Below are 16,861 nucleotides of genomic sequence, written 5' to 3'. Positions count from 1 at the left end.
CTGGACTGAGATATGCGAGTGCCCGAGGGGCTGACACAAGCCAGTCAGCTGTCACTTTCTAGGGCCGGCAACGCTGATAAAGCAGTGTGAGCAGAGGACTGGACCCTCCATCGCAGCCCCCAACATGAGCTCGTTCAGACACTGCACTGAGTACAAGATGCTGTAATGAGAAGGGAAAAGTCTCAGGCTGCTTTTACCCGCAGAACACATCTGTCTTGGGTTTTTGCCTTTTTTCATCTTATCAGAGGAAGGGAAGCAAACCATTCTTGATCCCAGAGCAGGTGACCATGAGTATCTTAGAAAGGGCAACTTTTATTAGAGAAAAAAAAAAAAAGCACAGAGAAAACCAAGTTCTTTCCAAAGCCCAACAAGCAACATCAGATCCAGGGGCAGCAGTAGAGTCCCACACCAAATTTGGACACTGCAATGGTTGCTCAAGGCATGGCCCTAGCCCACTGAATGGCCCTGGCACAAGGATTTGTGCATCGTTTTATGGGCTGCCCGTGGTATGTTAAAGCTGTCCTCAAGAGACCACCCTGCTTCCCTGTTGGGTGGGCTCAGCAGCCTGGGGATTGCAGGGCCAGGGGTCTGCATAGCCATGGGCAAAGACCTCAGGAGGAAGGGTGAGAGGGAAATGGGTTTTGCAGAAGGGGTCCAGCACAGGATGCTCAGCTCCATGCAAATGCCCAAAATAGGGCCGTGGCCAGCCCAACCTTACTGTATCAATAAGTGAAAGGGATTGCTGCTTGTAGGGGGCAGGGGATGGTAAGGGCAGAGTGAAGAAGGCCAAATCTCCATCTACAGCTCAGCTGCATGCCAGAGGGAAGCACCAGGGCCATCATGTCCACCCTTCCTCCATGAGGCACCTCCAAGCTACACCGGTGCACATGTGACTTTACAAACAGCCTTTGCCTTTGATTGAGTCCCCTCCAGCAGTGACAGCCTGGGACAGGAGGTGACATCTGCCTCACCCCACATGAGCCAGGCAGCAGGAATGGACATGGCCCATGGACGTGCAGCTGAAACTCCCTTGGTCAGGCAGCTTCGTGCTCCACTGACATCATCCAGCTGCAAGGGAGACATATAGGTTGATCCCCTTTGCAAGCACGGTTATGGGGCATAGGGAGAGATCAGGACCAAAACACCGAGATGTTGTGGAGAAATGAGTCAAGAGCCTGCCTTCAGCATTTGCAAGGAACCTCCAGGCCAGGGCACTCCTGGACAGGCAGCGAGTAAGGACTGGGGGCGCAGGGATAATCTTCCAGCCTTCTTCCTTCCTATCCCACAAACAGAGGACCCCAGAGACCTGGGGTGCACCCACACATGGCGCAGGGGACTCTCATGGCAGTGAGCTGCTGGACAGTTGGGTAGGGCTGGGCTTTGATCTTCAGAGCAAAACAGTTTTTCCCAGATCATCTGATATTATTACAACTGAGATTATTACAACTGCAAAAGAAAGTGAGAAACAGTGAGACCAGACCTGAGGCTGCAAACCCCCCAAAGGCAGCTACTTTAACCAGGACCATACTTGTTCTGAATAGGGGATGGGGTAGGCAGGCATCCCCTAAATCCCACCACATGCCACTTCCCTTTCTCTCCCAGACTAGATGCCTTCTCATCCTTACAGCTGCCTCCAGTTGTCCCCTCCTGCTGACTCCCCCAAGTCATGGGGTCCTGGATGTCCCACATGACCCCTCTCCCTCCCTTGGCCTGGTTCTCCCAGGGAGATGCACCAGTGGGCAGGTTCTGGCTCTGCCCCTAGCTCAGAGAATGCACCAATTTTCAGAGCAGCTCCATGCCTACCTTCGTGTCTCCAGAGGTGTCTCCAGGCTGCTTTACCCAGACATCACGGTTCGGCAGGCTGTTTATTTTCCTGATATCCTGCAAACAGGAGGGTTGTAAGTGGCACAAGAAGATTTTTCCCCATGCATCATATGCAGTCTTGCCTTGGTCTGACTTTAACCAAACCTTGAAGCATATGTGCTCCAGGTAAAACTAGCCACCTTTGAACTCCTTCACCTGGTAGATCCTCAAAACCAAGTGCAGCTCCAGTCCACAGAGATGGATGGCAACAGGCGTTATTATAGGAAAAACAGATAAAGGAGCCACAAGCTTTACCCAAGAGTGACCCCAGGAGCAAACCCTTTCCTGGCAGACACAGAGCCAGCACACCCTCCTGGTGCAGACACGTTTGGGCAGTGCTAATCTCTGCAGCTCAGCGGTGGGGGTGCCCGGGCTTGCCTGTCCGGGCTCCAGGGCTGGGTTGGAACTGCTCCTTCTGGTCCTCTACGTAGCAGGACACTCTGCTATAAGCAGTGGCAAAACACCTTATTGCTGTAAACAGTGATAGCTCTCCAGGACTTGATGAATCTCTGCTTTGCAAGTACAGTAAACTACCCCGAGGCCAAAGGGTCTCTTGTCCATTTCATAGAATCATAGAATGGTTTGGGTTGGAAGGGACCTCAAAGATCACCTAGTTCCAACCCCCCTGCTACGGGCAGGGACACCCTCCACTAGACCACGTTGCCTAGCATCCCTAGCATCCATGTCTCTGGAACAGCCACGGTGGCAACATGATGACCTGAGTCCCCTTAGTTGGGCACTTTGCCCTCACAGCTACAAGATACCCTACTTTTGGGGGCTGGGACACACACAGGAATGCAGATCACTCCACCCCACATGCAGCAGGACCTCCCAGTGCACACACAGGTCTCCAAGCTGAAGGACCGAGCATATGGCTCATCTCCCAGTGGCCTCCAGGTCTGAACTAATCCTCCAGACATTAGTAGAGATGGGCTTGTGCTGGAGTGATCTCTCTCACTGGGTGGACAGTCAGGGTCAGGTCCCTCTGCTTATCCCCTGGGACACACACCCAGCTGGTGTCTGCTCCCTCTTCATACCACCAAGGGCTGGGAGCAGCTACCTCAGACACTTTGGGATCAGGATTGGGGCACAGCAACAAATAAAGCCCTGACATCTCTCCATGGTGGCCCTGCAGCATCCAAACCTCCAACCCTGGTTAAGCTCCTCTTAAACCCTTTAATGGCTTCATCCAAGGGTTTATCAGCCCTTCAAGCCCCACCAGCCCATATGAAGGGACATGTCCTGCCAGGTTGCCTGGTCTTGGGGCTCTAGCCTGAGGTGTCAGCACAAGCCAGTACCTTGCTTTTTTCCTCCTTGGCAGGCTCCTGAGCTCGGCTGATCCACAGATTAATGCGGGATGTCACTGATCCTGAGATCTTCAGGTTGTCCTGTGGCACAGAGAGGGACACCATTGTTACAGCTCCAGCTCTCCCATTGCATGAACATAACCCGGAACAGTCCCCAGGGCATGAGGAGACTGAGCAAACCTGCAACAGGCAGAGACCAGCCTACACCCTGGCTCTATCCCAGCTCCTCAAATACCAGTGCATTGGCATGAACCCACACACTGCTGGAGCACAGTTTCGGTGGCAACCAGTGCCCAAGCCCAGCCTTGCCTGGCACTGCTCAGCAAGCACCAGACTCCCACCAAACTGCATCCAGGCAACAGCCTTCCAGACTGTGCACTGGTATCCAAACAGGGGAAGATTTGTCCAGAAAGCTGATGCCTGCTCTGGCACAGGACCCCAGTGGAAGGTTCTCACTCAGGCCAGCTCCTCTCCTTACCTTCCTGACAGCCAACGGCTCAGCCTTGCAGGGAGCGCTTGCCTCAAAGAAGTTGCGCTTGCTGGCCACCCCCTCCGAGGACATCAAGAGGCCCTTCTGAATAGTCAGGGATGATTTCACCACCTCTGAGCGCTGGGAGGAGAGAGAGGCATCAACAGGGACCATGCTGCACCCCGAGCAGTAAAAAGCAAAGTCCTGCTTCTGACCCATGTCCTGAGCCCACTGGGGTCTGTTCCCTCCCTGCCCATCACCAACTCATGGGATTTCCCTGCTGCTCTGCCCCCTAGAAGGACTGTGCAGCATCCCCATGACCCTCTCTAATGAATATCCCCTCCTTGCTCCTAAATTCCTCAGGCCGATCCCTTTTTCTGCCAGGGACCATCTTCTTCAACCATGTTAACGCTGGTTGTTCAGTGCAACTCAATCCCTCTCTCCCTTCCCTGTTCAGTTCCAGGCCACCCCTCTCCCTCTCCGCACACATCCCTCCCATGCCAGCTGGACCATGCCAAGAGTTTTTGGTACCTGCACGGCTGAGTTGTACTTTTCCAGCTTCTCCCCAATGGTGGTGCTGCTACCTGGGATCCTCAGACTTGCACTGGTAAAGAAAAGGGGAGAGAGTTGAACCCAGCTCCCTCAGGATCTCCTGGGACTCAGCCCATGGTCCTGGGGGATTCCACTTGGCAGGAGAAGACCCCATCCAATCCAGGCACTCCTGCATCTGCCTGCCAAGTGAACCAAGGCAGCTCATTGCTGGTGACCGAGATCTCTGGGTCTCACCATCTTACTAGGGCCACACTGTCCATTGAAAAACAGCTCTGACCTCCTCAGTTTACCCTGTCTTCACCAATATCAGTATGAGTTTGCCTATAGTATCTATAGGTGCAAACCCAGGTGCCTGTAAAGCCCCACTCCCCTGCTCTGCAGGTGGGAGAGGGCATCCTATAGACTCCCTGCATCCAGACCTGACCCCTTGGTTCCTCAAGAGTTTTCAAGCCACCTGTCCAAACCTTGCCATGAAAATGTGGAGGATCAATTGATCTGGCCACCAAAGCCAGATCAGGTTGCTCAGGTATAGTGGGTTTTGATATCTCCAAGGATGGGACCCTGTTGTGGTACAGCACCACTCAACACTTAACCACTCCTGTGCAGACACAAGCACTGATGAGAAACTACATCAACCAAGAGACAGCAGGGGCTAGCTGGGATGGGGGTGGGGGGAAGGATATTGTATAGATGCACGCTGTACATTGGACATTGTCCTGTCCTCTGCTAAGCATCGCTGCCAGTCAGCCAGACACCCTGGGGACCAATGTTCAGCAGACCTGTGCCAGGGCACTCACTAGCTGGTACCAGGTCCCATTACCTCCTCCTCCTCCCTTGGGAAACAAAGGATGACAATTCCTACCCAGCAAGACCAAAGTAACATGAATACAAGTTCTGACCTCCTTGTGAGAGGGCTTTGGTTTTCTTCTTTCTGATTTCTTGAGATCATCTGGAAGACACAAGGAGAGGAGATACTGAAGCCATCTTTGGTTAGCAAAGATAAAGATGGGAGAAACTGTCTCAAACTTGTCTCCTGCATTTTCAAGCAAGTTCCATTTTCACCCACAGCAGAGGTTATCTCATATCTCAAAGCTCTCCAGACTACAGACACTTTGTAGTGCTAACAGTTTTATTCCAAATAAAGCACCATGAAAATCAATTAAGCCTAGCCAGTCAGCCCTGATTCACAGCAGGGAGGATGTCAGCTCTTTTTTTTCCCAGCCTCTTCAAGCATTTTATTCCAGAGATCTTTAGATATGCTCAGGGGTGTAACAAGGACAAGATGGAGGATGGATTTTATTTTTATCCTGTGCTCTCAGAGAAGACTAGAAATGCTTGAGGGAAGATGGTCATTCCTGTGACTCTCTGGAAAATCTGAGGACAATGAGCTCCCTGTTTTCTCATCACTTCCCACAAGTTTCCATGCCAGCACAAAGCATATGAACACGGACATGTTCACTGTCACAGGCCTTCAGTCAGACACGGAGAAGGGAAATGGAGGAAAGACTGAAGCAGAGCGGCAATGCCCAGGTCAAGGGTGGATTTTGAATGCACTTTTGTGAACAGGCTCTGCCAACATAACCTGGACACCAAAGCAACCCTTCCTCCCCCCCATCCTCCTCTGCCTAAATGGGTGTCATTCTCCCACTTGCTTTAGCCCTTACCCGAAAGGAGACAGTTCTTGGACTGGTTCGTTTGATGGAGCTGCTGTAGGTGACATGAGTTGGAGAAGTATCTGACTTTTCTGCAGGTTTATCTTGGATGGGAGACAGCTGTATTACCTCCTTTGAGGGATTCCTGGATGGTTGCTGAGGAAGAAGCAGACATCTGATGCACCCCTGCAGAGTCTGCAGAGAAGGTTGGGGTGCAGGGAGCAGAGCAGCCAGGGTGGGAACTGGTTTGGAGGCAGGAGCTTGAGGCTGAAATCCTCCAAACTTTGGCTGTCTCACTTGGATACACAAATCTCCCAACACCTCTTCAGCAAATGGAAGAAAATAGAGGCTTGCCAGAGAAGATGATCAGAATAGTAGTACATGCAAGGGAGGGAAACGAGGTAGTGGGACCCTGTCCACCACCTCGTGGTTTCCAGCTCTCAGAAAAACCGAAGGTTTTTCTGAAAAGCCCACAGGTCCCATTTCCCTCCTAGTACTTTTGGGCTTTCCCTCTTTCTGTTGTCCTCCCAGCACCCAGGACCTTGCACCCCAAGGGCTGGTGCCTTGTCCATTCCTCCTCACCTGCTGGTCCGGAGATGAGGTCACCACCGAGGCTGTCTTCTCCTCCCTACTACGGCTTCCCTGTCTGGTCAGGATCTTCACTTCACGGAGCCGGCAGCCCCCCAGCTCCAGCAATGCCCGCTGCTGTGGCTCCCCCACCTCCTTCCTCTGCTCCCCCCGAGGCATCCCCACACCTTGTCCCTCTTTGTCCTGGAGCTGTACTCTCACCACAGCCTTTCTCTCTGAGGCTGGCTCCGGGTGCTGGTCTCCTGGTGGGTCCCCTCTCTCCTTGGCCACATCCTGACCCTGCTCTCCGGCCTGGATGCTCTCCTGCTCCACGTGCAGTTGCATCCCTGCCTCTGCGTGGCTCGCTCCCACCCCTGGCTCCTGCTGCTCCTTCTCCTTCCTCAGCTTTTCGGAGACAGCCATTGGGGACCTTGTCCGTCTCCCTTCTTGTGTCTTCAGCACCTCTGAGAGCTTACGCTCTTCCTCTTCCTCTGGAGACACCACCTTGACCAGGGATTGAGGTCTAGAGACAGACACAAAATGAGGGGAAAACCTCAGCATCCCAGGACCAGAGAGATGGCTTTTATCCTGCAGGTGAGGTTAACCCAGGTGAAAGGCTCTGGGGAGCATAAAACTCTGACCAACATCTCTGGAGTCATCCATGCAGACCAGGACTTGCAGCCACACTCATTCCCATCACCCCAGCTAGGCTCTCTGAGGACAAGTTTGGATTAAAAGTCTTTTTTTTTTTTTTTTTTTTTTTTTCCCTTTCCCTTTTGTGGCAGAGATTAAGCATTTCTGAGGCCTCACCTCAGGACATCAGCATCTGCCAAGTCCTGTGCCAAGGAGCTGTGGGCTCAGAGCAGTGTGCTGGGTCTACTGCTGGACGAGACATGTGTCTGTGGCTCTTTGGTGGATCAGGAAAAAATACCACTCTCTTTAAATTTAAAGTGTTGGCTGTAAGACAATCTGCCACAGTGACAACACATTCTGCAAACCAGTCATTTTTCCCCTCCTTCCCACAGGCAAACATGGGTACCGGATTTGGGAAGAGGCAGATAGGAAATTTGTCCAGGGCCACGCAGACTGTATCAACACAGTCTCCAGGGCTAGGGAAGGAGATGGCATAATATTTGCCCTCCTCCTGAATTCTAGTCACCACATGGCCAGCCCGTGCTAGCACCAGGGAAGGGGGACATGTTCTATTTAGCTTATTCATTTTAACCATGTCCAACCCCTATTCAACCCATATGCAACCCAAGCATCCTAACTCCATCATGTCTGCAGAGAGAAACACCTATAGACCATGCATCTCACTGTGGACATAAGCCATCTAAATCTTGGACATTTCCAATATGCAATAATTTTCAATTTAGAGAGTGGGTCAGGTTGTGTAAGGGCAGTCTGGTATCAGGGCACCTCCAAATCCCAGCTCCCTGCAGCAAGGGACTTAGGAAGCACCACTGGAAAGTCCTTGGGTCACCTCCTCACTTCAGCACGTCATACAACATCACTGCAAGGTTCATAGGAGCAGGAGGACAGCCAGCCAAGTGCTGCATGCTCAGCCCACCTGCCCTGCAGAGATGCGTGCCTGTCTGCTCTTATCTGCTGAAGGTGCCACTAGGACATGGCCAGCACCTACCTGATCTCAACCTCCGCACCGACCCTCACCCTGGCACACTGGCTCCCTGTGCCATGGGACATGTTAAGGCCCATGATTGAATGTACCAGAACTATATCCCTCTTCTTCTACTCCTCCTATGAAGCTCATCCTTCTGCACAAGGAGTCCTGCTCTTCCCACAGCTCTGCCCACTCCTATCCAGAAGAGACCCCACCAACTGCAGCAGCTTTGGCTCAGGGTTGAGAAAAACAAGGCAGTAAGCTGTGAGCTGTCAGCATCATGAGTAAGACTGATGCTAGCAGGACCTCACACACCTGCTGGAAGATGGACTGGTGTCTTTCACAGGACTAGCAGGTTCTTCATCTGTTGATGTGGAGGACAGCAGGCTCCGGTGCCTTCGCCGGCGCTCTCTTTGCTGCTCTTCTTCATCCTCAAGGGACCTCAGCCTGGCCAGGCTGTTTGGGATGAAACATAACATGATGGTGAGGCTGTGCCCTGCACAGGGAGCTTGCAGCCCTGATGACAAACAAGAAAGGAGCCCAAAACACCCTCAGGCAAAGGGTAAGGGGCTTACAGAATTTGCCTTCCCCAGATGCTGCATGGGGCTGGAGGAGAAGGATGCCAACTCGAGCCAGGTGTCTGTCGCAAAGCTGATGCAGGTATTTCCCAACACAAGCACTCGACTTTGCAACTCCTAATTTCTTCTGTTGGAGGGAGCACTCATTTAAAAGGAATCCCTATGTTAAGCAAACCTTCTCGGGCAAGGATATTTAACCTGTAACTCAGCAAGTCCAGGACCCTGGCTTCACTACATAGATCTCAACCACATAAACTTGAAGGGTAACCACTAGTGGCAGAAGATTTTAGCCCCAGCGTGAGTTGTGGCAATAGCATTTTAATTTTTATTGAGCAAAAAGCCTCAGATGCAAAAGCATCAGAGGCTGAAGGTACTGCTGACAAGCTCTACCTGGAAACAGGGACAGCAGGATCTCCTCTTACTTCCTGCATATGGCAGGGACTCGGAATTGTTTGTAATCACAGATTGTACCAAAAAGACAAGGTTTATAATCATCTTTGAAGAGTCATTCAAAGATTTTATATTGCACAAACCAAGTAAAATGTCAACCTGAATAAAAAGTCATTTGGACAGCACCGGCTTTCACTTCTTCTCTGTGCAAAACATGCCCACCCTCTCTGCCAGTGCATGAGCTTTGCTGGAGAATATTTTTACTGACTGGATTGAGCTTTTCACAACAGTGTTCATTTACCTACAGCACTAGTCCTCAGCCAGCTGCAAACACAGGCAGGGGTCCCAGCAGAGCTCCCTGCACCCTCAACAGCCCGACAGGGCACAGATCTGTCCCATCGCAGTGTCCCAGCTCTGGAGCTGGCACTCCAGTTTCATCCAGACTCAGGGTTTACTTTGAATTTGACTTTTAAGAACGTGAAAGTCAGAGCAGGTTTGGGCCTGCTGTATCACTAACGTCGTTGCGGACACGGTGGCTTGCAGTGTGGTTTACAAGTTACTGTGTAATGAAAGCTGGGTCATAAATTAAACCACATTACCCCCCGCAAATATTCACGGCTTCTGTTCTTCCTGGTTGAGGGAGGTGGGGGAACACGAAAGGGTCAGCAGAGCGGAACGGTGAGCAAAGGGGGGACGGGTCCCGGCTGAGAGCTCAGCACCTGTTTGTGGACATGCGATGCCAGGGGGTGTACTGCCCTTTCCTCCCACTGCCTTCATTCCCATCGCCCCCTGCTCCCCTAAACAGCCTTCACACCCCAACAGCAATTGGATCCAGTGCTGGGGGGCCACAGGGTGGTCCCTGATGCTGCTCTTGGCATCAGGCGAGATGTGGATGGAGAAGGCTGAGACCCCAGGGAGCCCGTGAGCATCCCCAGCCAGCTCTAATCCTGCCGGGGGACATCTCCTCGTTCAGCTCCTTGAGGCTGTGCTCACCCCATGGACCTGACCCTGTACATATTTGTATACAGCTTAGCTGCACTGGGAAGGCAGCACAGCTTTATTTGCATGGCATGGTGTGATCTCCCGGTGTGACGTGCTGCAGCAGTCATTGCATACACACATTCCTGCCCAGCAAAGTTAGCACGTGCATGGGGAGATATGCATGCAGGTGCTTCTGCTAAGTGCTCATTGCATGTCCCTTAAGCAGTGACAGCGCGGAGTGCTAATGCCAGTTTAAACCCATGTGAGAGCCAGTTTCTTCTTTGTTTTTGCATGCACAAGCTCCTTCAAAATGAAAATGAGGTTTTCCTGCCTTGAATTTGCTTGGTTCCTGCAGATGTAGGACATAACCTGGCATTATCAACATGCAGTTTCTCATTATTTGTAATTAAGTAATCCACCCATTAGGCTATGGATTTGCTTTGTCAATCTTTCCCTCCTCTTTTCCAAGAGGGATTTATTTTTCACCATCTTACATTTTTTAAGCTCGAAGAGATGAATAAAAAAAGATTGGCGATTCTCCCCTTGCCTTGTCCTCTCCTGCCCTGTTAATCATTAGTGCTGAGATATCTGACATTTATGCTGTTTCAGTGAATACTGTCTCATCTAATGAGAAACTGCCTTCCTGGGTTGTGAAACAACCTGGGTGCAGGACCCTGCTGGGCTTGCGTTCGGGCAGGTCCGTGGCTCCGAGGAGGTGGATCTGCATGGGTCTGGGATGTTCTCTGGATCCATGCAGGAGGCAGGATGTGAGCTGGCAGCCTCCGAGCAACAGGGTCTCTCCTCATTCCCATTTCTGGGCTGGCCAAGGTGGGTGTCTTACACTAAGTACTGCGGTTTGCAATTAAGTCTCAGTCATCACATCCAATACTAGTTTGAACTAGGATTTCTGCTCCGTTTTGTGGGAGAGCACAGCTGCGTTTGAGTCACCGTCACCCCACCTGTGCAGCTGCAGTCGGCAGTGCGTGCCCCAGGGTATCTGGGAGGTCAGGGGCGATCCCAAATCATCCAGGCTTTGTGTGAGCCCCTGACTCACCTCGTAGTGCTCAGAAGCCTCACCGGCCCTGGCTCCCATCAGAGCCAAAGTAACTTTTTAGGAAAGACCTAGTGGAGTGGCCAATGCCGCGGGGCCATGGGGATCATTCAGCAACTGTTGATGAATCAGGGCTTGCTCAGCACCGGATGGGCAGAGGCTGCAACCTCCGCACGGCAGAGCCAGGACACGCTCCCAGGGGCTGTATGGATACGGGGCGAGTGAAAAAAACCCCAGAGCCAGCTCCAGCAAGTCTGGAGGCACAGCCCAGCCAGCTAGTCTCTACCCCAAAGAAAGGCAAACCAGACCAAAAATATATCCAACACAGGGCAAGGATGCATTTCCAGAGCCATTTTCCTGTAGTGCTCAGCTTCCCCAGGCAGCAGAAGCAAATCTGCCTCTCATCTTGCCCACCCACGAGAAACTCCAGCAATGCCGAGCACTTGCTGGGGTTGGCACCACCTTTGCAAGCAACAAACCCCACGGCAGCTGCCCCCTTTTCCCATCCTCTCCAACGCCCCTCAGCTGAGGCTTGCAGTGCTGGCAGCCCACCTTCACCCCCTCCCTCCCGCCAGTGGAAAGGGTTAAGCATTAAACCACAGCACCTACCTGGAGAGACCGGACCAGTTCCTTCTGCTAGAAGACATTTCTGCTTTTTGTGAGTTTCAGAGAGCCCCCAACACTTCTGCAGGCATCAAGGCCAAGGTGCTGTCGGACTTGCGGGGATCTGCACTGCCTGGAGACTCTGCTCCCTGAGGATGGAGGAACTCCCTACAAGGTTATTTCCCTGTGCACCTTTACCCTGCCTGCAACCCGTTTACCACCACGCTGCATCACATGGTTTCTTATCTACCTTGACAGAGGCAGGGCTGTAATTTGTCTACTAGCGGCGCCGTGCAAAAGACGCCCTGCCCAGGAGTGCCACGCAAAAGCAAATCACTCCTCGCTGCCTGCTGTGCCAGGGTTTGAGCGGAGACCCGTGCTTGGGGCTCGATCCATCCAGGTCTCCCAGGGTTTCGGAGACAACTCCCTGCAGAGAACCTGTTTTACCAGCTGGTCTCCACCAGTCAACAACTCCTCCAACACCGGTGGAGGAGGTGAATTACCTTGGGCTGAGTGGGAGGAGGCTGGCTCCCAGGGATCCAAAACAGTCATTAAAACACCTCCATCTGGGTGCAGTTCAGCCCTTTCCAAAGAACATGGGAGGGTGCCCCACTCCTTTCGGCCTTTACTGGACATCTTGGATTGAGCCGTTATGGCCTCTCCATTGTAATGAGCTTTGTTGCAGTAGAGAGCACTCGCAAAATCTCAGAGGATGTGCCTGAAGCATGGGGTGTGTGTGTGTGTGTGTGTGTGTCCAATTTTTGGGTGCTGAAGCCCTGTGCCAGAGGAGGGCTGTGTGCCCAGGCTTGTCCCATGCCTGGACCCCATCCATCAAACCTATCTTCCCCCCCGGGCTGGTTCCAAGACCCATTCCCCCCCCACTCACACAGGGCTACAGTGTCCTTCAAAAAGCAGGTGTGAAGGCAACGGGGGGACTGTCTCACTGGGGTGATGGGGGCACTCAGACACAGCAGAGAGAGGTCCAAACCTGGTTTTTACCTGGGGCCAACCCTAGTGCACAGTGTGGCCGGGACCCCCATGCTCCCACTGCTGGGGGCAGTGAGGCAGCTATCACAGCGGATGCCTGTGGAAAAGTCATCTGGGACCCCCCTGAGTACAAATTCAGTCTCTGATCCCAGTAAGATCCATCCATCTGCCAGCCCAAGGGACTGGTTATAAGGCTGGGTTTGCCACACCTGCCTCCAGCCCACAGGGGTGTGCCTGGGACCTGAGAAACCAAAGGAACTATTTTAATCAAAGGTTCCTGATTAAAATCCCATTTCTAAAAGATAGCCCTGTCAAATGAGCCATCTGCTTTGAGCAGGGCTTGTTCTCTGTTTTTCTTTCTTGCAGTAAGCAGTTGTCTTTCAAGTGTTTTCATACATACTGAAAACTCAGCGAGTTGCAGCATAAGGAAAAAAAAAATTACTTAAATAACCTTGCAAGTGTCCTGCTAATTGCTGACAAACTATATATAGCAGTTCAGCATCAGCAAGCTACTATAAAGCAATAAACCTTTCTGATTAATGCACAGTGAGCACTTGACTTGCAAAACTCATTGCCAAAGGATATCACTGAAGCATTAGGACTTAACAGGATTTTTAAAAGGATTAGACTGAATGTAGTGAAAGAACACCCCCAGCTAAGATCTACACAGCAAAGGAATATAAAACCTCATAGTTTGTTATTCCTCTTATTATTAAGAAGAAGAAATTCTAGACAGGCATTTAGTGGCTGGGGATTAGGCAGAGGACAAGCCTCGATGACACTCGCCATCGGTCTTTATTTTTGGCTCAGAGACCTTTTGATCTGAATGTGGTTTCCTCTTTAAGACCCCTCAGTGGGCTTCTCCTCCATGGATTTGCCCAGTTTCCCATTAAACCCAGGAAAATTGTTAGTATAAAAAACATCCTTCAGCAAAGAGTCCCCCAGATCTATTCCTCACTGCTGAAAAAGTTCCCTCCTCTCCTTTAATTTGTGTGAGGTCCTGCTGAGCTCTTTGGCAGCACAAAGCATTTATCTCATGGTTTGAGATTTTTGCTGCCACGGAGCATTTAGCTCATGTTTTCCTTGATGTTCCTCATGTTGTTTCATGTTTACCATAATCCCAAGCTATCACTCCCAATTAGACAATGCCCAACCCATAATCCATCATTTTATATATGAAGTCATGTAGGATTTTCCCCTCTGTGTGTCACTTTATACTCTCCGAAAGATCCCCTGCCATTTCATCCACAAAACCCCAAGTCTTGCAAGATCCTTCTGAACATCTGTGTCACCAACTTTCATCTCTGCTATGCCAAATAAGGAAGAATTATCAGCATTGTTTGTTATCTCACCATTGTTTCCTGCGTGCTAATTGATTATTTACCTCAACTTGGACTTTCCCTCTTAGCTGTGGCTGATCTAAAGGTCTTTGGTTCTGGAAACCCAGGAAAACTCTTATCTACCAGGTTGCCCTTATCCACAAGGGCATTGATGCCTTCAGTGAATGCTGGTTGCTTTTTGAGACCAGACTTCCCTTTATCAAAGCTATTTTGGCCACTCTGAGCTCATCACTGAAGCCCAGACCAAATTGCAGGTCCACAAAGCTGAAGGTGATGAAATTACACAGGGGAAAGAGTCCGTGCAGGGAAGGGATGCTCAGGGGAACCAGTCTGACATTTATCCAGATCCGTTCTACATACCAAGCTATCATATCTGCTGTCCCAGATCTACAACCAGGAGAGAAAAGCTATGTGGTCTTGGCTGAGGGAGTTGTGCCACAGGATTCTGCTGCATACAGGCAAGGCTTTAGTGTAAAACCACACTTCTCCCCAGGTACCCGCTTTGCCCAGCAGTGGCTTTCCAGCTGCTTTGCAGGAGGGCTCTGCCAGCAGACCTGCATCTGCCTGAGGAGCTCAGGGAGGCCAGATCTTCATCTGATGCAGATCAGCAGCAAACACCCATTTATATCCACTAAGGAGTTAGACCAGTATCAGCAGGGGTGGTGTGGGGTTTTTTTTTTGTTTGTTTTGTTCTGGTTTTCCTCTTGGGAACAGTGTCCTGTGTCTCATCTCTGTGCAGAGTCTGTTTCTTGGACTACAGGGCAATGGAGAGCTTCCAGTTTCCATAACTGTGCTGTAATTAGGGCATTCCTCAACCTTGCCCCAGGGCTCAGCAGTGAACCCTCCACCTCCACCCTTTTTGCCCATGTTGGTCCACCAGCATCACCACGTCTCGGCTCCTCCCTTGGCTCTACAGGCTCATCCCTGCCATGCTGCTGGTGGTGGAGCAGAGTGAGCAACATCCTCTGCCCAGGCTTCCCCACTGGGCCGGGGCATGAGGCTCAATGGTCAGAAAAAGGGGTTTTTCACCCTTGCTCAGCTGCCATCCCATCATTGCAGTGGTGCAAAAGCTCACAAAGATCCCACCAGCAAATGCTCTGTTTCTCCCTGCACACAGAGGTCTCCTTGTGTCCCCATGCTGTACTCTGCAGGTGCTGGGATGTTCCAAGGCTGTCCTTCCCCAGGTACAGTTCCTTCAGCTTTTGGAAAGATGTGTGTGATACTCTGGAAACTGATAGTACAGAGATACTTCTGCTGTGTGAAGAAAGCCAGAAAGTGTCTGAGATTGGTGTGTGTTTGCTCAGAAACCATACAAAACCTGACCACAAATTTTCTTGTTTTCTGTAGGAAAGGAATAACCATTGCCCAAACTGCCTAACACCTGGCTAGCAGAGGGCTTTTTTTTTTCATTTGTAATTGAACTTTTTTTTTTTTTAAATAAATATTTTAGACAAATCTTGGTTCAGAAATGTCACCATTGTCCCATGGATGTTATAGTGTCCTTCAGGTTCCCATTCTTCTTTGCAAATTGGCCTCCTCAGTAGATGCCATCTCCTGTGATGCCCCAGGTTTAACAATGAAGAATCATGGACATCCCCTAAAAATGCTATCAGTAGAAACTTTTCAGGTCATGGATAGAATAAGTGCGACTCATTGCCAGCAGTTGTATGGCAGATGGCATCCCTTATAGCACATGAAATTAGTTGTGATGAATGAGAAATCCCCTCTGATGTGAGCAGTCAGTGAGACGGCTCAGGCCACAGCAAGGGAAGATAGACAAGATGGATGCACCCTGCTCACACCAAGCACCGTACCCCAAACCAGCCCCATTCCTCCTCAGGCTGTGAGACCCGAGCCTGAAGAGCTGCAGAAGGGGAAAATGGGGTTGAGTGAGTGAGCGGCTGCATGGTGCTCAGCTGCCAGCTGGGGCTGAACCACGACAAGGGGACACATAGGATGCTGAGTGACAACTCCAAGGGTGATGGGTGGTTATGCCATAACCCTGCTGGTGTGTAGCGGTTGCCCCACACCACCTCCTGCACAGCTGCAGCTGCGGGGTTTGATCCTGACCTGGTGCCGGCAGCACCATGGCGGGGTGTGTGTGTGAATGTTTAACCTTTACCAGAAGGGACTGCACCCTGGCGTTAGCCCCCACACAGGGCAGGGTGCTGCGGTGGTCTTCAGAAGCTGTGGGATAAACTTTACCCCTTCTCACCCTGGGTTTGTCCATCAACACTAATCCTCCTCCCCTTCCTCCCTTTGCAGCTCCAGCCACCAGCTGAGCTGCAAATACACTCAGGGAAATATTAGGGCACAGTTCAGATGTCTCTAGGCATGACCGATTAGCAAGGAGGTCGCAGAGCATCCTAGGAAAGGAAAGGACCATTTTACAACCAAATAGGAGGGATATTTTTGAAAGGCCATGTCAGGCCAAGCCCTTTGCATCTCCCTCATTGCAGTTTTTCCAGCAAAAATTTTTTTTTTCCCAGTAGAAAATAATTGGGTTGATTAATATTTTTTTCTACTGTCCAATTTAATTTGCAATTTCTACAATTTCAAGCTTCCAGTGCTTTGCTTTGCTTTGCTTTGCTTTGGGGGCTCTTGGCTGCAATGGAGCAACCTGGAGGACGATAGGGACAGGGCTCTGCTCAGTTCAAGGACACAGGACTGACTCATGCAGTTCTGGAAATAAATACAATTTCATTAGGGACTGTTCCAATAACAGCTTCTCTCCCCAGGAAGAGCCTTGCAAGTCCCCCATTTGGGCTGAATTTTCAGTAAAAAGGGATCATTGTAGGGTTCCCTTCTAATTCAGAGAGAATTGGAATTATTGTCACCTAGGAGGGAAGCAACAGTGGGACTGCAGAGCTGGCCTGGTGCAAGGGAAGCCAGGCACATCC

At 51.0% G+C, this 16,861-nt stretch overlaps 1 protein-coding gene across 1 annotated transcript; it reads right to left on the bottom strand.

The window, feature by feature from the left end:
• Positions 1-294: 294 nt before the first annotated feature.
• Positions 295-12,049, bottom strand: LAD1 (ladinin 1). Its single transcript, XM_010305814.2, has 10 exons — positions 11,641-12,049; positions 8,347-8,487; positions 6,426-6,933; positions 5,856-5,999; positions 5,091-5,140; positions 4,171-4,243; positions 3,649-3,780; positions 3,162-3,251; positions 1,804-1,881; positions 295-1,446 (listed from the first exon to the last, which is right to left on the bottom strand). Exons 1-10 carry the CDS (start codon positions 11,676-11,678, stop codon positions 1,441-1,443), a joined length of 1,260 nt encoding a protein of 419 aa, XP_010304116.2. The 5' UTR covers positions 11,679-12,049; the 3' UTR covers positions 295-1,440.
• Positions 12,050-16,861: the final 4,812 nt, after the last annotated feature.

Source organism: Balearica regulorum, chromosome 25 (assembly GCF_011004875.1).
Source record: "Balearica regulorum gibbericeps isolate bBalReg1 chromosome 25, bBalReg1.pri, whole genome shotgun sequence".
Classification (NCBI taxonomy): domain Eukaryota; kingdom Metazoa; phylum Chordata; class Aves; order Gruiformes; family Gruidae; genus Balearica; species Balearica regulorum.
The sequence above is the reverse complement of the archived record's forward strand: the minus strand, read 5'-3'. Positions and strand labels throughout refer to the sequence as shown.